At 43.2% G+C, this 21,194-nt stretch overlaps 2 protein-coding genes across 2 annotated transcripts; one reads left to right on the top strand and one right to left on the bottom strand.

Moving 5' to 3' along the window:
- Positions 1 to 821: 821 nt before the first annotated feature.
- On the top strand, positions 822 to 19,306 carry LOC115110424 (interferon-induced very large GTPase 1-like). The gene is given in 7 exon segments (XM_029636069.2): positions 822 to 918; positions 2,947 to 3,226; positions 12,596 to 12,701; positions 12,817 to 13,458; positions 13,626 to 13,654; positions 14,072 to 17,726; positions 17,729 to 19,306. Coding segments are annotated over 6 exon segments (5,889 nt in total). The 5' UTR covers positions 822 to 918; positions 2,947 to 2,971; the 3' UTR covers positions 18,931 to 19,306.
- Positions 19,307 to 19,602: 296 nt separating this feature from the next.
- LOC135563652 (galectin-1-like) lies at positions 19,603 to 20,611 on the bottom strand. The gene is made up of 3 exons (XM_065006737.1): positions 20,607 to 20,611; positions 20,091 to 20,241; positions 19,603 to 19,822 (listed from the first exon to the last, which is right to left on the bottom strand). The coding sequence occupies exons 1-3, from the start codon at positions 20,609 to 20,611 to the stop codon at positions 19,676 to 19,678; spliced, it is 303 nt and encodes a 100-aa protein (XP_064862809.1). The 3' UTR covers positions 19,603 to 19,675.
- Positions 20,612 to 21,194: the final 583 nt, after the last annotated feature.

Below are 21,194 nucleotides of genomic sequence, written 5' to 3'. Positions count from 1 at the left end.
CATACTGGTATTCATGACTGTATGTGATGTCTGACAAATACATTCTGGTATTAATGACTGTATGTGATGTCTGACAAATACATACTGGTATTCATGACTGTTTGTGATGTCTGTCACATACATACTGGTATTCATGACTGTTTGTGATGTCTGTCACATACATACTGGTATTCATGACTGTATGTGATGTCTGTCACATACATACTGTTATTGATGACTGTATGAGATGTCTGTCACATACACACTGGTATTAATACTGGATATACAATGTGGTGTAAAATATGATTGTGTGAACCATTTACCAGTAGCAGTCATATTCTTAGCAATCAATACCAGTATAATAAAATAATGTTTTTAATAAGCATGGTTGTATCCTCTTTTCACACAGTGGCGAGTGAATACAGTTTTTTTTACAGAAACCAGCAACAAGTGATTTGCAAATAGGAATGGATAATCACTATGTTATCTATACATACCCATGCCATTGTACATATAGTTTGATCAGTACCTGTAAAACATATTTGTACATAAATTAAGACATGCAAAGAAGACAACTATACTGGATTTCATTCAGAGTCTTAGAAGTTAAACATTCAAACCTTTCATTGCTCTTAACTGAGGTTCATGTTCACTGATTTAGTTTAGTTAGTTATTTACTTACTATTGCAAATAAGGTCACAGTATACAAGCTGTCATGTGATTTCAAGGAAACCCTGCAGTTACTGTTTTGAGGACAATGTAACATCATAAAACTAGCTATAGGTCTACATTTAGTTTCATTTTACTGGTTGACATGTGATTTCAAGGAAATCATGCCTGAATATCTTCAATAAGTACCTATGGGACATCGGTTTGCCTGTGTCAAATTGCAAGGACAGCGAATGGACAACACTTCTTTAAGAGTGGGTGACATCTTAAGTGAGCGATTATTTTGTTACTTTATAGTCAGAGATTGTTTGGAAATGTTCCCATAGTTTTGTTTGTATTTTTCTTAAGATCATTACATTTACATCTGCCTGCTAGATGGATCTGAGAGTTTTTGTAAATGTTTATATTTGAGTTCCAAGGAATGTGACTCATGTCAGTACTGTTTGTTCATCCCAGTTTAGATGCCAAGATTATCTTAATTTAGAATATATTTTAGCTTATTCTGTGCACTGTTATGTTCTTCATATTTTAGCAGAACACAGGGTTTGACATTAGGATGGCAGTGAAGACAGACAATTCAGGGGTTCAATACATAGTAGCAAAGGTTAAAACCATGCAGTGCTGGTGTGTTTATTAATGTTCTGAAGGTTTAACATAAAGTAATAAAACTGCAACTAAAATACTTCCACTATGGGCACAGCTGCAAACTTCAAGTCAAATTGTATTTGTCACATGCGCCGAATACATATGCTATAGCAATTTGGTGCCCGACGGCCAGGGTTGGGTAGGTTACTTTCTAATCCGTTACAGTTTCTAGTTACCTGAAATCATTAACATCACTTTTGGATTACCCAAACTCGGTAATCTGATTAGTTTCAGTTACTTTTTGGATTACTTTCCCCTAAAGAGACAGCATCAGGTAAAACTGATCCATCAAATGCATTTGGTGCATAATCATAGTGGTCTCTGAGTTGTTGTCAGACTCGCTCAGGTGGAACAAACTTAAACTTTTTCAATGCTGCGTTGAAAGTAATTCAGAAAACAGGTGTCAATGTATTTTTTTGGGCAAACATCCTTACTAAATTTAAAAGTAATCCAAGAAGTAATCTAGTTTTTCAAAGTATTTGTAATCTGATTACAATATTTTAGCTGGTAAAGTAATTGATTAGTTAACGTTCTTGTAACCAGTTAACGGTGGTCTTCCCCTGCTCAGATGTTGCATGCATCAACCAATGGTTGCGTGCCAGCACTGCTGGCTGTTGGGTGTGGCTTTGGCCTGGAACTGGGGCACTCCCCACCCACACCACTTCGGAGTGCAACAATATAATTCAATATTATTTCTAGTCTCATGGGGTATTAAAAGACAAATGAATTACTGTATGCAGTATTTAATGTAGAAGAAACAGATCTTATCAAGATGTAAAACGTTTATGGCTGCAGCCAATTCGGCACCACCGGGGAGAAGCCTGTTGCAGGACTTAAAAAGTCACATAAATTTGTGAGAGGGTTAAAATAATCCTGAAATCCTGCTATAAATATTTGAATATAAAATATGCGCTTTGGTAATACAGGTTGGTCATTTTGTTCAGCACTGTTTAGCTGACAGAAAACTATTCTGTAATTGTATTCTGAATATCAGGATAGAGTCCCAGAAAAATGACGGCATTGTCCCCATGTGGGAATTCGGTGGGCACGGGCTAGCCCACGCCAAGCCTATACCAGCCCAACACATGTTAGAAACTTTCTTGAATTAAAAATATGTATGATAGAAACAACTTGTCTTTCTGGTACAATGTAACATATTTGCTAAATAGCTCATAAATGATCATAGATGATACAATTTATGCATTACTATGGCGGTATTTGATTAAACTCGTAAAAAATGTATTATAAATCAATACATATCTATAGTTAATCATTCAAATTGATTAAATTGGCATAGGGTGGGCGATACACAGGGCCAATTCTATGAGCTAATATTGGGGCCCAATAATTTACATTTAATGATAATGGCAGCAGATTTAAACGGTGGGCTTATTTCAGGCAAAGTGAGGGCTGACCTTACTAGATATGGGCTGCCCACACTGGGCCAATGCCTTGGGCCCAATGTGGAGCCGATAAGCAAAGTCGCATCGTCAGTTAGTCTCATATAGTGGCTGTGGGAAGAGCCTACCTGTATATAGGTACTGGCTCAGACTATATTTCAGTAGGAGATTAATGGATAAATCATGGTGTTACACTGAATGACCTTTATGCATTTGAACGCTGAGAAGATAATGTTTCTTTGTTTTTCTCCAGTGGCTTGAACAATTTGCAGAGGAGAATGGAATCTGGACCCAGTATGGAGGTAGAAGAAGTCAAAGAAGCAAGCAATATAGCAGAAGTTTCTAGCCCACTGTCAACAGGAGAATTTGAGAGAGATAAACCGGTTTGCACTAAACACAGATCAGATGCTCAAGAAAATACAAGCAATATCACAGAAACACTTGATTCAGAAATGCAGCCTCATGTCCCTCAAAGTCGAGTGGAATCAGACAACAAAGATGGTGACCTGGAGGATCCAACTGACAGAAGCCGGGTGAGAATACAGACTTGCACCTACACCTCAATTCATCAAGATTCACATGTAATGAAGAGTTTGAACATTGCACTTCAGACAAAGAACACAGAGGGGAGAATCAGTGAGGAATATTAACTGTAGCCCTGATTTGGTGTTTACTGTTCAAAGAATGTAGTCGTAAAAGGGTGTTGATACTCATAGTTTAGCCTACATGTTCTTTAACAGTCACTTCATAACACGGAATAACTGCATACCTGGTTTGCAGTTATTGACATGAGAAAATACATTGCCAGAGACATTTTTCACCTCTGTAGTGAAAATATAAATATAGTTTGTATCTATAATTATCTATGAAAAGCAAAACACAATAGAACATCAGTTGCCGTGTACTGTATGTAGGCATTTCCATTAAAAAGACCCATGAGCACCAACATGTAAAGTTCATAGGATGTCAAATTGGGTGTCAAAAGAAAGCATATATACATTTTTCAACCCTTTTCCATCCTAAAAATTAGGAATAAGCAAAGGCTTTGATTTCTGGTCCTAATGATGAAAAAGGTGTCTTAGAGAACATCTTCCAGAAAAACTCTTCAAAGGTATTAAAAACACTATATATCAAAACACAATATTGAAGTAAAGTACCTTGTCAATAAACATTAACACTCATATTTAGTTTCAGAAATGATTTCCCTCCTGTAAGTTTAAGAAACAATGCCTTGTGCCTTGTAATTCCGTTACCAAAAATCCACATACTATATCTTTAAGATATTTCCTAATTTCTCTCCCTCGTGAGGGAAGATAATAATAGTTCCCAGAAGTAACAAATAAAAGGTAGACCTACCAATAACTTAGTGTTTTTACTGATAAGGTTTATTTTATGAATTAAGTGTTAAAAAACGAGTAATTGTGTAAAATCGGTAATGGAATTAGCTAATTCAATTTTAATTACTGCAATTAAATTGGAATCATACGGCAATCATAGTAGTCACAAACCGCAGTTGGGTCACCTGCTGCTGTCCTCCCTTTCACTGGCATACTGTTATGTATAGCTCATTACTGTTTCTTTTCTCTTTCTGTTGTCTGGCAGTCAGAGCAAGACTGAAAACAGCCTGGACAGCCCCTCACTCTCTGTTGATCTCTTTCTCGCTCTCTATCCAGTTAATGTCACAGTACAGTAGAACACAGTAGAGAGCAATGCAGTACAGAACAGAACAGTACTGTATCGTAGAGTATAGTTCAGTACAGTACAGTAGAGCACAGTACAGAACAGTACAGTACAGTTTACCAGTAGTTTAGTTTATTAGGATCCCCATTAGCTATGCAGCAGCTACTCTTCCTGGGGTCCACATAAAACATGCAAATATATGACAAATGCAGAACAGTAATAGGCAAGAACAACATAAGATATTACATTAAATTAAAATAAAAAGTACGTATATATTGGAAAGACACCAGGAGACAAGACAAATACTATTTGCGCACTATTCATATATATATATATATATATATATATATATATATATATATATATATTAATATTCTTATATACAGTACAGTTAAATTACATCTTTAGGAAGAGGAGAGGCACTGCGATAAAATTTTTATAACAAAACATATTGTAAGTTAAACTTGCTTTTTGCCTGAGTAACCTCTGATGGTAGAGCATTCCATGATGACATGGCTCTATACATAACTGATCAACACAATAAATCTGTTTTTGGTTTGGGTATCATGAAGAAACCCATAGTGGTGTGTCTGGTAGGGTATGTATGTGTAATGCTCCGGGTGTCGTGGGTGTGGAGTCAAATGCAGGAGACAGAGTTCAATGCTGTGCGTCTTTTAATAGCACCAACACACCACAGGGTGCTCACAAAAAGTTGCGTTCCCAACCACAGGGAATCAAAAAGTACAATAGAAAAAATCACGACTCGGCACTAACACGTACCTCTATAATAGAGCCGAAGGTTACATAGAAATAAATCCCGCACAACAACCAGGCGGGCCGGCTGTCTAATAAAGACAAACTAATTAAACATGAACAGGTGCTACCACTAAACATACAAGGAGGGGGAGGAAAAACAATCAGTGGCAGCTAATAGGCCGGTGACGACGACCGCCGAGCGCCACCCACCCGGGAAGGGGAAACACCCTCGGTCGGACTCGTGACAGTACCCCCCCCTGACGCGCGCCGACACCGGCCTCGAGGACGAGGTGCAGGGCGATCCGGATGGAGGCGATGGAAATCCCTCAACATGGATGGATCCAAGATGTCCCCCACCGGTACCCAGCACCTCTCCTCCGGACCGTACCCCTCCCAGTCCACGAGGTACTGCAGGCCCCTCACCCGGCGTCTTGAGTCCAGAATGGCCCGAATTGTGTACGCCGGGGACCCCTCGATGTCCAGAGGGGGGGGAGGGACCTCCGGTACCTCACTGTCCTGCAGGGGACCAGCTACCACCGGCCTGAGGAGAGACACATGAAACGAGGGGTTAATACGATAATAGGAAGGGAGTTGTAATCGATAACACACCTCGTTTATCCTCCTCAGGACTTTAAAGGGCCCTACACACTGAGGACCCAGCTTCCGGCAGGGCAAGCGGAGAAGTAGGTTTCGGGTCGAGAGCCAGACCCTGTCCCCCGGTACAAACACGGGGGCCTCACTGCGGTGGCGGTCAGCACTCCTCTTCTGCCGTCCACTCGCTTGTCGTAGAGATTCCTGGACGGCCCTCCAGGTCTCCTTGGAGCGCTGTACCCATTCCTCCACCGCAGGAGCCTCGGTCTGGCTCGGATGCCATGGTGCCAGGACCGGCTGGTACCCCAACACACACTGAAAAGGGGACACGTTAGTAGAGGAGTGGCGTAGTGAGTTCTGAGCCATTTCAGCCCAGGGAATGTATCGTGCCCACTCCCCTGGCCGATCCTGGCAATACGACCGCAGAAACCTACCCACCTCCTGGTTCATTCTCTCCACCTGCCCATTACTCTCGGGTGATAACCGGAGGTCAGGCTGACAGAGACCCCAAGCGTTCCATGAACGCTCTCCATACCCAAGACGTGAATTGGGGGCCCCGATCAGAAACGATGTCCTCCGGCACCCCGTAGTGCCGAAAGACATGGGTGAATAATGCCTCCGCAGTCTGTAGGGCTGTAGGGATACCGGGCAACGGGAGGAGACGGCAGGACTTAGAGAACCGATCCACAATCACTAGAACCGTGGTGTTCCCCTGAGACGGCGGAAGATCGGTCAGGAAATCTATGGACAGATGTGACCATGGCCGCTGTGGAACGGGGAGGGGTTGTAGCTTCCCTCTAGGAAGGTGCCTAGGAGCCTTACTCTGAGCGCACACTGAACAGGAGGAGACATAACCCTTAACGTCCTTAGCCAACGTAGGCCACCAATACCTCCCCTGAAGGCTCCCCACTGTCCTCGTCACCCCAGGGTGACCCGAGGAGGGTAGGACGTGAGCCCACCGAATCAGTTTGTCCCGAACACCAAGCGGCACGTACCTTCGCCCCGCTGGACACTGAGGAGGCGCGGGTTCAGCCCGTAACGCCCGCTCGATGTCCGAGTCCACCTCCCATACCACTGGGGCTACCAGCTTTGAGGCGGGAAGGATGGGAGTAGGTTCGGTGGACCCATCCTCCGTGTCGTAAAGGCGGGACAGTGCGTCAGCCTTCACGTTCTGGGAGCCCGGTCTATAAGACAAAGTAAACCTGAACCGGGTGAAGAATATGGCCCACCTTGCCTGACGTGGGTTAAGTCTCCTAGCTGCCCGAATATACTCCAGATTCTGGTGGTCGGTCCAGATGAGAAAAGGGTGCTTAGCCCCCTCAAGCCAGTGTCTCCACACCTTCAGAGCTCTAACCACCGCTAGCAACTCCCGGTCCCCCACATCATAGTTACGCTCCGCTGGGCTGAGCTTCCTTGAGAAGAAAGCGCAGGGGCGGAGTTTTGGTGGCGTACCCGAGCGCTGTGATAGCACGGCACCCACCCCAGCCTCGGACACGTCCACCTCCACTATGAATGCTAGAGAGGGGTCCGGATGCGCCAACACGGGCGCATCAGTGAACAGCGCCTTCAACTTGTTGAATGCTCTGTCCGCCTCTGCTGACCACTGCAACCGCACCGGGCCCCCCTTCAGCAGTGAGGTGATGGGAGCAGCTATCTGGCCAAAACCCTGGATAAACCTCCGGTAGTAATTGGCAAAACCCAAAAACCGCTGCACCTCCTTTACCGTGGTTGGAGTCGGCCAATTACGCACGGCCCTAATGCGGTCACCCTCCATCACTACCCCCGAGGTGGAAATGCGATATCCCAGAAAAGAGACAGCTAGTTTAGAGAACACGCATTTCTCAGCCTTGACGTATAGGTCATGCTCCAGCAGTCTACCAAGCACCTTGGGCACCAGAGACACATGCGCGGTGTGAGTGGCCGAGTAGATCAGAATGTCATCGATATAAACAACCACTCCCTGCCCGCACAGGTCCCTGAGAATCTCGTCTACAAAGGATTGAAAAATGGCTGGAGCATTTTTTAACCCATATGGCATGACGAGGTACTCATAGTGGCCGGATGTAGTACTAAATGCGGTTTTCCACTCGTCTCCCTTCCGAATACGCACTCCTGAGATCCAGTTTTGTGAAGAACTGCGCTCCGTGGAACGATTACACCACCGTAGCGATGAGAGGTAGAGGGTAACTATACCCCACTGTGATGGCGTTTAGACCTCTATAATCGATACACGGACGCAAGCCTCCCTCCTTTTTCCTCACAAAAAAGAAACTCGAGGAGACGGGTGAAATGGAGGGCCGAATGTACCCCTGTCCCAGCGACTCCGTGACATATGTCTCCATTGCCAACGTCTCCTCCTGGGACAGCGGGTACACGTGACTCTTGGGAAGCGCAGCGTCTACCTGGAGATCTATCGTACAATCCCTTCCCGGTCGATAAGGTGGTAATTTAGTCGCTTTCACTTTACTGAAAGCGATTGCCAAATCGGCATACTTGGGGGGAATGCACACCGTGGAACCCTGGTCTGGACTCTCCACCGACGTGGCACCGATGGAAACTCCCAAACACCTTCCAGAACACTCCTCTGACCACCCCTGGAGAACCCCCTGTCTCCACGAAATTTTAGGATTGTGCCTGGGCCAGCCAGGGAGTCCCCAGCACCACTGGAAACGCAGGCGAATCAATAATAAAAAAAACTGATACGCTCCCTATGATTCCCCTGTCACCATGTCCAGTGGGACCGTGGTCTCCCTGACCATCCCTGACCCTAATGGCCGGCTATCTAGGGAGTGCACGGGGAAAGGAGAATCTATCGGCACCAGCGGAACCCCTAACTTAAGGGCGAGTCCGCGATCCATAAAGTTCCCAGCTGCGCCTGAATCGACTAGCGCCCTATGCTGGGAAGAGGGAAAAAAATGAAGAAAAGAGGTTAAGACAAACATGTGGCCAACAAGGGGTTCTGGGTGAGTTTGATGCTGACTCACCTGGGGTGACCGAGAAGCGTTCCGCCTGCCATCTCTACTCCCAGACGGACCCCCCCAGCACCGATCAGACGTGTGTCCTCTCCGACCACAGTTGGTGCAGGGAAGGCCTCCTCCTCCGGTACCCCTCGGTGTAGCCCCTCCCAACTCCATTGGAATGGGAGCGGAGGGGCTGGGTGGTGGAACGCACAGAACCCTCTCTGAACGCTGGCGGCCAGCCAGCAGATTATCCAGTCGAATGGACATGTCAATCAGCTGATCCAGTGACAGAGTGGTGTCCCGACACGCTAACTCCCGGCGGACGTCCTCTCGGAGACTGCACCTGTAGTGGTCCATAAGGGCCCTGTCGTTCCACCCAGATCCGGCTGCCAAGGTCCGGAACTCCAGCGCGTAATCCTGGGCGCTCCTCCTCTCCTGCCTGAGATGAAATAGTCGTTCTCCCACCGCTCGGCCGTCTAGAGGGTGATCAAACACGGCACGGAAGCGGCAGGAAAACTCTGTGTAGTGCTCCCGCGCTGAGTCTGGGCCATTCCAGACTGCGTTCGCCCACTCCAGAGCACGACCTGTGAGGCAGGAGATGAGGACACACCCTCTCTGCTCCTGAGGGAGTGGGTCTGATGGTGGCCAGGTATAGCTCCAGCTGAAGCAGAAACCCCTGGCAACCCGCCGCCGCTCCATCATAAGCCCTCGGTAGCGTCAAACGGAGGGTGCTGGAGTCGGGAGATGGGGAGTCCGGAATCGTGGGTGCCGAAGGTGGAGAGAGGAGACCACTCCTCTCCCATTTGTCCATTCTCTCCATCACTTGATCCATCGCGGATCCGATCCGATGGAGGACGGTGGTGTGGTGGAGAACCCGTTCCTCCATCGATGGGAGAGGGTTGGCTGCTGCTCCTGCTGACTCCATTCAATCTGATATAGGTGCGGGATTCTGTAATGCTCCGGGAGTCGTGGGTGTGGAGTCAAATGCAGGAGACAGAGTTCAATGCTGTGCATCTTTTAATAGCACCAACGCACCACAGGGTGCTCACAAAAAGTTGCGTTCCCAACCACAGGGAATCAAAAAGTACAATAGAAAAAATCACGACTCGGCACTAACACGTACCTCTATAACAGAGCCGAAGGTTACATAGAAATAATCCCGCACAACAACCAGGCGGGCCGGCTGTCTAATAAAGACAAACTAATTAAACATGAACAGGTGCTACCACTAAACATACAAGGAGGGGGAGGAAAAACAATCAGTGGCAGCTAATAGGCCGGTGACGACGACCGCCGAGCGCCACCCGCCCGGGAAGGGGAAACACCCTCGGTCGGACTCGTGACAGTATGTCTGTTTGAAGTGTTTGCAAATAGGTTATACAAGTGGTTAAGCATTTTCAACACACAAATGTTTCTGAAAAAGACTAGAAGATAAGTAGTCAATTTCTCCTCAACCCTCAAACATGAAAGACTATCATGCATGTTGTTGATGTCAGTGGCGGTCAGTGCCGTTTAAGATGAGGGAGGACGTTAAAATGTGGCAGCAATAGGTTTAGGCTACTACATGATACTCAAATGTTCCCTATACCCATCATGAAGTTGCTACAACCTAGCATATGAATGTAAGTTTACAACGTAAGTGCACACGGATCGAGAGACAAATTTGACATATGGACAGTGACATTCAATTACCGCCTTTCCAAGCCAAACCGCTACACACAGCCTACATCATTGTCACCAAATTAGCTAAAGTAACGTCAGAGTGAGCGTAGCTAAAGAAACTAAAGTGTTAGTAAACCTGCTATCATGCAGTAACGTGACAGTGTACAGTCAGTGAGCAGTTACATCGGCCGGGCCAAGGTGGCAATACATTTGTAATACATTTGTAAAATTTGTTGGATATTCATAGCCAGCTAGCTAACATAGCATCCCATAGTTTGAGCAGGGTGTTTCAGTAGGCTAAACTAGCTAGCTGCATTTGCTAGCTAAGTTAAAAAAAAATGATAATCTCTCTCTATATTTCTTGCTTGCTTCTCCATTTTGGAAGAAATTGATTTGTTCAAAACTATTATACTATTGTCTTTCTCTCTCTTTAAGTCAACTACTCACCACATTTTATGCACTACAGTGCTAGCTAGCTGTAGCTTATGCTTTCAGTCCTAGATTGATTCTCTGATCCTTTGATTGGGTGGACAACATGTCAGTTCATGCTGCAAGAGCTCTGATAGGTTGGAGGACGTCCTCCGGAAGTTGTCATAATTACTGTGTAAGTCTATGGAAGGGGGTAAGAACTATGAGCCTCCTAGGTTTTGTATTGAAGTCAATGTACCCAGAGGAGGACGGAAGCTAGCTGTCCTCCAGCTGCTACATGATGGTGCTACCCTACAGAGTGCTGTTGAGGCTACTGCCCAGCGAAATTGATTGAATCGGCCCGGAATCGGGGTGAATGACTGCCCAGAATCGGCCCAAGTACATCGGGCCGTTTCAGTCTACTGGAGTTCAGCTGTCTTTGCCGGCATCTTACCAGAATCTCCCCAGAAGCGGCTCGATGCAAATTTAAATAAATGTATACAAAATTACCAGATTTAGTTATTTTTAATATTACACATTTTATACATACAAATTATACCCATCCACCCCAAAAAATGAAATTTCGGAGGAAACACCATACACCTGGTGACCGTGTCAGCGTGCATGTGCCTGGCCCACCACAGGAGTCGCACGCAAGGACATCCCGTCTGGCCAAACCCCCTCCTAACTCGGATGACGCTGGACCAATTGTGCGTCGCGTCATGGGTGTCGCGGCCGGCACGGGTATCGAACTAGCATCTGTAGCAACGCAGTTTGCATTGGGATGCAGTGTCTTAGTCCGCTGCGCCACTCAGGAGGCTCCATCCAAAGTTTTTATTGCTTATCAATTGCCTTGCACAAAGTATCAAAATACAAAAATATTACTTAAACAGGACTTAAATGATTTAATTGAAATGTTAATTGTATTTTTTGATCGCAGAAACAATAGTTAAATAAAAGGTTAACATTTTTTTATTAACAATGACAACATATGGAAAAATAAATAATTAAATGTTATATAAAGCAGCCAGTGTAATCATCTGCCAGAAGGTAGCCCCAATCGGCCCGAGCCCCAAGTAATACATTTGGGCCAGATAACTCACACCGGAGCTCAATCCCCGCATCCTACCATAAGTAATACTGCCTACGGCGGCCCAGAATAGGGCCACATAACCTCGACCAAGTCTGACTCTCAGCCGAGTGCTTCTGACTCTCAGCCGGAATCGGCCCAGGTCCACTGTGCTAGCCGGGAGTAGACCTTCTTTGCAAAAAAAGTGTTTTTTAATCAATTATTTGGTTACGTGATAATTATGCATTTCTGCATTGTACAGATCAGGGACCCATGATTTAATTCCGCTACTGTAATTCTGTTGCCAGATGTAAATCCACTTCCCCTACTGTAGTTCAATAACCAAAATATATTTTATTCAAACTCAAGGTGTCATGTCATAGCTGACATCCCATTCTTTCTGCAGACACCTTTGAACATTAATTTTGAGCAGATATTTTCTTTTTGTAAAACAAAGTCAAACTGATGGAGATTTTACTGTAATTCTGTTACCAAATTTTGCATCTGCACAGTTCTTCCAGTAAAGGTGTTTTTGTGACATGTTCAGTGTAAATTGTTCAACGTAGTCCTTGTGCATATAGTTGTATGGTTTGTTAAAGTTTGAAATCAATGGTTTTTGATTGGCATACATTTGAAATACATCTGAGTCTAAATGTAATTCTGTTACTGTGGAATTGCCCATGTATGGTTATTATTTGATTGTTACATAATATCTAATATGATCAAATGTCATACTTCATTTTGAAACATAGTAATACAACTAGATAATTCCACAGAATGAACCTGAAGTCTTTGAAATCAAAGGAAATGACAGCGAACAAAGCGATGAAAAAGGGAATACATCATCTAAAAGGGACAAGGATTTCCCACTGTGTAAAAAAGGTGAGAGAACTTCTGCTATCATCAACTTATCTATGAATGCTGTGAAAATGGAGTGTTGTTAAGTTACAGTACATTAATTAATGATATGTTCTCACATTGCTTTATTATGTTTCAGTTACAGCTGATCAGGCTCTACATGTAGCATTGATTGGTGACCCCAATGCTGTGAAGATTAAACCTGGAAATCTCCTTCTTGACAAGGACCTCAATTCAGAAGCAGATGAAGCCTCTCACATTGCACCAAGAATTTATGATTTATGTGGACGTTGCGTCTCTGTCAGCAACATGCTGGGCTTGCAGAGTGCTGAGCCTACACAGATATCATTGGAAAATCACATAAGTCAGCTAGTGTGTAAAACAGGAATACATGCATTCCTTTTAATTTCAACATTAGGTACTGTTTATGAGCACAACATGGTTGCAGATTGGCTCCAAACAATGCTTGGGGAAAGATCTCTTGCCTTTGCAATAACCGTCTTTACCCATGAGAATGAGCCAGACAATGCGTTGAGTGATCTGAACGACAACAGTGATCTGAAGCATGTCACTGAAAAGTGTGGAGGTAGGTATCATACCTGCAAAAAGAGTATGGATGATCCAGAAGAGATTATAACATTACTTGAAAAGATAGACCTTATGGTCTCTGAAAACCAGCCATGTTGTTACACTGGAGAAATATATGGTGAAGAGATGAGGCAGAAACAGCAACTGAAAGATTTGGGCAACAGATCACAAAGGAAGAAGACAGCTGGACCAGGTATGTTCCCAATGCATGTGATGCAGCAGCAGCCTCAAGTACTGTCCAGTTATTTTCATTTCCTGTAAAAGTTTATTAATGCCACTGAGATTTAGACTCTGATCATTCTCATTAACTTTTTTATTCTGTCCCTTTTTACTTACAATAACATCTGTCTGGAAATACAGGAGACGATGCTGTTGGAAACAAGGATGAGGTAAATAACTGAAGTAAAGTCACAATTGCTTTAGTAGACCACTCATATTACTTAAACACTCCCCTCCATATTTATTTGGAAAGTGAAGCTACAACTTTTAACAGGGGAGGTTAGCTTTTGGGAGGGGGGGGGGGGGGTCATGAGGATCTGTATGCCTCTTAAATTTTCATTTCTAAACAGTAAAACAGATACGCATGAAAATACCCTCAAATAAAAAGGTTACATTCTGTACTGTCACCTCGAACGTTTCATCTCAAATCCAAAATGCTGGACTATAGAGCCAAATTAAATATTTTAGCTTCAATGTCCAAAGAAATAAAGAGGGAAGTGTATGTGTAAAAAGTGATGCACAGTTTATTATGTACATAATGTTTGGGGAATGTTAAGCAAATAACATGTGTTTGGTTGACTACATAGGGAGAAGAAATTACACTGGAGGGGAGTTTAAATGAAAAGATCATTGTGGAAAAACAACAATCAGAGGTAGAAGAGCTCATGTGCAGACTTCACCTTCAAGGCAAATATCAAAATAAGATGAAAACTGCGGACTTCCTGAACATTGGCTCTTCCGCTCAACATCAACACGGATCCCAAACAGAGAACAAACTGGCTCATACTTTCCTGCAAAGGTTGTTGATGCTGGACTACAGAGCCAGGTACATTCCTGTAAGAGATGAGAATAGTGAGATGCATGACACAAATGACAATGCAGAAACAGAAGAAAGTGCCTTTGATGCCCTTTTCAACAAGAACACAGTCTCTGGTGATATAAAGAGGAACACACATGTTCACCCAATGGATGTCCAAATGGCAGTGTTTCACTGTTCAGACAGTTTCCTTCAGCAGTTCATGGTCACAAAGCTGTCCTTGTGTCAGTATGCCTTGCCTTTGCTTGTGCCAAATCCCTTCACCAAAGAGATTGAATGCCCTTTGTGGACATTTCGACAAATCAGAAAAACCTGGAAGTCCACCAATGACTCTAATATAGTCACCAGCCACAGTATGCCTATTTACAAGGCAGAAACACCAATGGTGTCATTCTTTAGGCTTGGTTCTGTGTCCTCATCAAAATCTCAGCTGATGAGCAACTTGATCAACCAACGTCACAGCACATTCTTCCACAGACACTGTCCAGGAAGCAATAAAACCTGCCTCCTAATGGATGGGGTGGTAGATATTGCATGGTATTGTCCTGCTGGGAAGCCCAATGATATTTTCACTGATTGTGTTGCATTCTGTAATCTCCATGGTGACGCAATTGCAAAAGAAATTCAGCGTGACAGACTGATTGAAAAAGCCTCAGTCAATGTTATCCTTTTACCAAGTCTTGGAAAAGGCGACAAAAGTATGGCAATCGTGCAGGAGCTGTTCAAGTCTTCTAAACCTCTGATATGTCTGCTCACTGAAGAGGATTCTGTTGCAACTGAAATTAAAAAGGGAAAGTACAAAATGGGTTTGAGAGACAGAAATCAGTCAGATGTGTCTGAGGAACTAAAAAGGATCATTAGAAATAATTTGTCAAGACCATGTTGCTCCTTCAAACTTGAGGACATGGCAGAGTACTCAGGGTTTAGAGTAGATGAGGATGATGAAGATTGCCAAGTAGGGAAGACTAATGCTCTGCAGATAACAGATCTGCTTAAGGAAATGGAACTGTCCAAGATCAAAGAAGAATTTCTTCCATGTCAAGGTAGGCTGTGGCATGATTGGTGTCAAAAAAATAAAGACCTTTATCGTCTCCAAGGGAATCTAGAGATGGAAAGAAGTAAAATACAACATGAAATGATGCAAATTCGACACCATCAACATCAAGTTGCCTTTACTGAACTCATGCAGATGTTTATCACAAGTCTACGATTTCTGGGAGAAAAAGAAAAATCATATTTCCTCAAGTGGGTAGGGATACTACTGGATGACCGGTCCTCAGATGAGCTCTCAGACCTTCATCACAAATATGATGAAAAGTGGTCCGAGGTCCTGGCTTTGAAAAAGAAGCATGATAAATCAGAGCAACTGAAAATGAGACAAATGGAGCTGGAAAAAATATCAGAGAAGCTGCAAGCAGCAACCTTCGGATTTGAACACATTCTGAGGGAAATGGGACAGATCTATGAAGCCCATGCATCTGTGGCCAGGCAAAGCAAAGGAGAAAGTGAGGTGACCGTGTCTTACCTTCCAGAGCTCGCGGCAGAACTTATGATATCGGGACACCCAATGGAACTAATGGATGGTGACGCAGCTCATGTGCCACTGATGTGGATTAATGGGGTTTTAGATGAAGTTATCAAGAAACTAGGAGATCAGAGAGTTTTTGTTTTGTCCATTTTGGGAATCCAGAGCACTGGGAAATCTACAATGCTGAATGCAATGTTTGGACTGCAATTTGCAGTAAGTGCTGGAAGGTGTACCAGAGGTGCTTTCATGCAACTGGTGAAAGTGACCGAGGAGATGAAAGATGACTTTAGGTTTGACTATGTTCTTGTTGTTGACACTGAGGGACTTCGAGCTTTAGAGTTGGCAGGAAAGGCAACAGTGCACCATGACAATGAACTTGCAACTTTTGTCATTGGCCTTGGAAACATGACCTTGATCAACATATTTGGAGAGAATCCTGCTGAGATGCAGGACATCATTCAGATAGCTGTTCAGGCCTTCATGAGGATGAAGAAAGTTAATCTGTCTCCAAGTTGTGTGTTTGTGCACCAGAATGTTGGAGACATCACGGCCGGAGAGAAAAACATGGAGGGAAAGAGGCGCTTACAGGACAAACTAGACGAGATGACCCAGTTAGCTGCCAAAGAAGAGGACAGTAATGCAGAGTGTTTCAGCGATGTCATTGCATTTGACATACAAAGAGATGTGAAATACTTTTCCCAGCTGTGGGAGGGCAGCCCACCCATGGCCCCACCAAACCCATGCTACAGTGAGAATGTCCAGGAGCTAAGGAAAACAATCCTCTCTAAAACATCGAGGTCTTTTAGCATGACATTATCACAGTTCAAAAGCAGTATCCAAGACCTTTGGAATGCACTGCTGAATGAAAACTTTGTGTTCAGCTTCAAAAACACACTAGAAATTGCAGTTTACAGAAAACTTGAGATTCAGTATGGAAAATGGATCTGGGCTCTCAGGAGTGCCATGCTAACCATTGAAAATCAACTGCACAATCGAATCGAAAATGGAAAACTTCACAGGGTTGAGAGACATTACCTTGTTGAAGAAATGAGAAAGACCCGTGAAGAAGTGGACAAATCAATGGAAAAGTACTTTGATGAAGACAGAGATAAAGAAATGTTGATTCAGTGGCGAGGGAGATTTCAAACCAAAATGTGTGAGTTTGATGATGAACTTGTGAAGGGAGCAAAAAGAAAGTTAGAGGTGGTTATTCAGCAAAGGGATGCGCGCAAAAAGCTGGATGACAAGAAAACACAGTATGAAAACAAGCTCTTCCAAAAGAGCAAAGAACTTGCCTCAAAACTGAAGGACAAGGCAAAGGATGAAAAACAACTTGAGAATGAATTCAATACTCTTTGGGGGGTGTGGGTTGCCGAGTTGACCAATGATACACCTTCCATTATGGACATAAACATATTGGATGATGTGACTTGTATCCTTGGAGAGATCGGTAATGAATTGTCTCTTGTACATGATCGGAAAAGTTGCGGAATGTACCGTGAGATTTGTACCTTGGGGAGTTATTCGAACTATGCAATTGTATCCAAGCACCAAGATCTTTTTAACGACGATCAGCACTCAAGAGATGCTCAAAGGAAGCCAAACAAGGACCAATTGCAGAAAAATAATGTGTGGGGTGCTTTTAAGAGTTTTTTGGGGTTTAAGTCTCCAGAGAACAAGACAATTGACCACATTGGTCCAAGCAACATTCTAACATACACAGATCATGAATTGATAAGAGCATTCACCAATGATGTTGAGAAACAAAGCCAGAAGATAATCGAGACCATGCCCATAGAAAAGATGGGATACAATGACAGTTACATGCAAGAAATAGCAACTCACGTCAAAGAAAGCGTGAAGGAATTTGAATCAAATATTAGAAAATATGCATTCAAAAGGAGTTTACGATTGATCTTTCACTTCATGTGTGTGAGCTTGCAGGAAGTAAGTTAGCAGATTCCCATAGCAAATTCAGAAGCAACAATGATGCCCTTACTTACCTGGAGCAGAAGAGGCCACAGTACAACAAGATTTTCAAGAGCTACTGCAAAGGATCCACATCTGCAGCTGTGCTTGGTGAGTTAATTTGCAACACACTGAAAGAATCGATTGTACAGGCGGTCTATGACCAGACGGCCATTGACTTAGCTGGAGAAATGCAATTAAGTCACCCACCATTCAGTGGAAACAGGTCTAACATGGAGAAACACATCCTGATATCACTGGCGGAGAAGGAGAACTTTGACAAGTTCATGACCTACATTCACAACCCAAGGAAACACTTTGAGAAATGTATTAGAGAGGATGTAGAGAAATACATGCTCACAGAAAGGTCCAAAGTCCTTGCCTTGATTGAAGGGAACATAACAGCTAAAGAGCAGCGTGTGAGCCATGCATTGCATACAGCAACAAAGACGGTCAAAAACAGGAATGGAGACACCAACATGTGGCTTAGAGAGCTTTCCAGTGCTCTAAAAGATGAGCTGAAATTTGCTGAAAATCATTTCAGTGATTTCTGTGACATAACTGACTTTGACTTCCTCGAAGAAGAGGTAAGGAAAGATCTTGCCAACAGAATCATAGAGATCAACAGAAGTCTCAGCAATGTATCACTCCTGGACATGAAGCAGTTCAGGGAGAGGCCAGATGAGATTCTGATCAAACACTTTTGTGATTGCTGCTGGGTACAGTGTCCCTTCTGTAAAGCCATCTGCACAAACACCATGGAGGGGCACAAACCGATTGATCACAATGTCCCTTTTCATCGCCCTATAGGAATCATAGGAATGCACTTCAGATACACAGTAGAATTTAGCATTGATTTTTGTACAACTTCAGTAGCAAGTAATGGCCGGTTTTACCCATCCCATGAATCAGAGGATATATATCTTTGGAAAGAGTACAGAAAAGCTGGCCCAAGATTTGCTGATTGGAGCATCACACCAGACCTCTCTGAACTTCCGTACTGGAAGTGGTTTGTTTGTCGATTTCAAGAAGATCTGGAAAGGTATTATGACCTAAAATTCCAGGGCAGAGGTGAAATTCCAATAGAATGGAGGAAGTTCACAAAACAGCAAGCTATTGAAAGCTTAAAGTAAATCTAAGGGGAGCTCAAATAGTAAAAACATACAGACATAATGGCACAAGCATGATATTTTAAACATGTTGACATTGTAAACATGAACATAGTCAGAAACTGAAAAACCTCTTGGCAATGTACAATAAAGCACCGCTTTTACTATTCTAATCAGCTAGGCCTACAACACATCTTATTTTGATTCAATCATTTAACTCAAACTGATAGACTAACATGAAAAAGCCTAGTTATTGGCCTCATTTTGGGATCAAAAATGTATATGCAGATGTTTTGAGTGTGAGCAATTTATCACATTTCCTGTCAAGTGATAAAGCCTTGTACTATTTGTATTGTACTGTATTACCGTAAGCAAATACTCAATAAATGCTCTGAAATTATGACATAGTTTGCTCTTTCTCACCAATATAATTCAATATGGACTCCAATATTTCACCTGGCCAAGATGTGGGTGCAACACTTTTTGTAGTAGTAGTAGTAAAGGAATCAAAATGATTGACAGATAGTACCATAACCTCATCCTTATATTACCCTTGTGTTTAGTGTACATGTGATTGTGAATATTATTGCAACAAATATACCGTACTATGGGAAAAAATATATAAACAATGATAGACTGTGGTCAACCCAAATACATATTTAATATGTCCAACAGTTCACTACTACATATATTAGAACAATAATTTGATAAATGTCATAGATCAATGGGTTAGGACAGAAGCAAACTAAATCACCCCTCATATTGGGGTCTAGTAGATTTTGAAAGAAATACGTTTGAGGTCTCCTTTGATACGAATGTAGGTAATGACGTCTAGGCCCTCACGATTGGGGAACTGGATCTCCTGTCTATCAGGCATCTCCACTTCAAACATGTCACCCATCAGCTTCAGTACAATCTTGAGAGGGAGAAACCCCATTTGTTTACATCATTAGTGTTGTAGCACATTCACCCACATGGCCAATTGCAACGAACAAGCTGGACTAAAGACTGTGCAGTGTATTGGCGCTAGTTTCCTTTAAAACGATACTAGCAGGAGATTACATGGACATAGGCCCTAATTGTTTCTTTTATATTGAACACCTGAAACACTGCCCAAGATTCTCCATTTGTCTAGTCAGGATCAAACCCACCTCCCTCCATCTTTCCAACCTCAATTTTCACACCTTGAATATAGAACCCCGTTGGAGTGGATTGTGGATCTCTCTCTTCTCATCCCCCCAGCAGCCGGCAATCTTTGAGTTGCACACGAGCACAGTGCCATCAGTGTCATCATTGAAACGTGGGTTAAAGTGCAGTGCCAGGTCGATCTGGAACCTGGATATGGGAAATAGGAAATCACATCGTACCAGAAACCCTAATACATGTCTGTCTAACATTAATGGATTTCACACATACATTATACCAAAACAAAACCCTTCTCTGGTCCGTCCTCTCCTCTTTTGAGCAATAATTTGTGAACCTGGTAGTTTAAAAAAAAAGTATGCTATGGGTCCCTCTGTGTGATATAAACAGTTAAATGCAGCTCCCGAGTGGCACAGTGTTCTAAGACACTGCATCTCAGTGCAAGAGGCGCCACACAATTGGGCCGGGTTTGACCAGGGTAGGCCGTCATTGTAAATAATAATTTGTTCTTAACTGACTTGCCTAGTTAAATAAAAAATGTAATTTCTTAAATGTACCTCATTCTAATCCATAATCCTCCCCTGTACTTTTGAACTGGTCTCCAGCTCTCAGCTCCACATGCTTCAGCTCAAATTCCTATGAAGAACCATATAAATAAATTGAGTGCTTTTGAACATAAGGTAAAAGAGATTTTGTATTTTAATATTGTGTTCTGTTAACATTTAGACTACGTTACCCAGCAGGCTATGCGAGCGGGGCAGGTGGTTGAAGAATGCCTTGCATGGTTAAACAAGGGTTTTTCTAGCTGAAGTATGTTAATTAAAAGTAGTTAAACGTACGCCCCAGTTTGTCATTATATAAGGAACAAACATAACAAATGTCATGTTGGGTTATAAATATTTAATGTCTTAATAATCATTGGAATCACAATGTACAGTGCATACATAGATTACTTTTTCAAAAATTACCACGTTGTCAAAACATAATCAAGACTCAAGGGCCTGACCGTTTAAATGAATTCACTCAGTAACACATCTGAGTGCAGTAAGCATATAGGCCACTATGGCTGCGTTTTACACAGGCAGACCAATTCTGATCTTTTTCCACACGAGATAAGATTTGGTGCTGCCTGTATAAATACAGCC

This window comes from Oncorhynchus nerka, linkage group LG21 (assembly GCF_034236695.1).
Source record: "Oncorhynchus nerka isolate Pitt River linkage group LG21, Oner_Uvic_2.0, whole genome shotgun sequence".
In the NCBI taxonomy this organism is placed as follows: domain Eukaryota; kingdom Metazoa; phylum Chordata; class Actinopteri; order Salmoniformes; family Salmonidae; genus Oncorhynchus; species Oncorhynchus nerka.
This window is presented reverse-complemented; position numbering and strand designations above follow the sequence as displayed.

Excerpts from the sequence above, each read along its gene's own strand:
- LOC135563652 (XM_065006737.1), bottom strand. Across the intron at positions 19,823-20,090 it reads AACGGGGTTCTATATTCAAG|ATTGTACTGAAGCTGATGGG; the intron begins GTGTGAAAATTG and ends CTCCCTCTCAAG.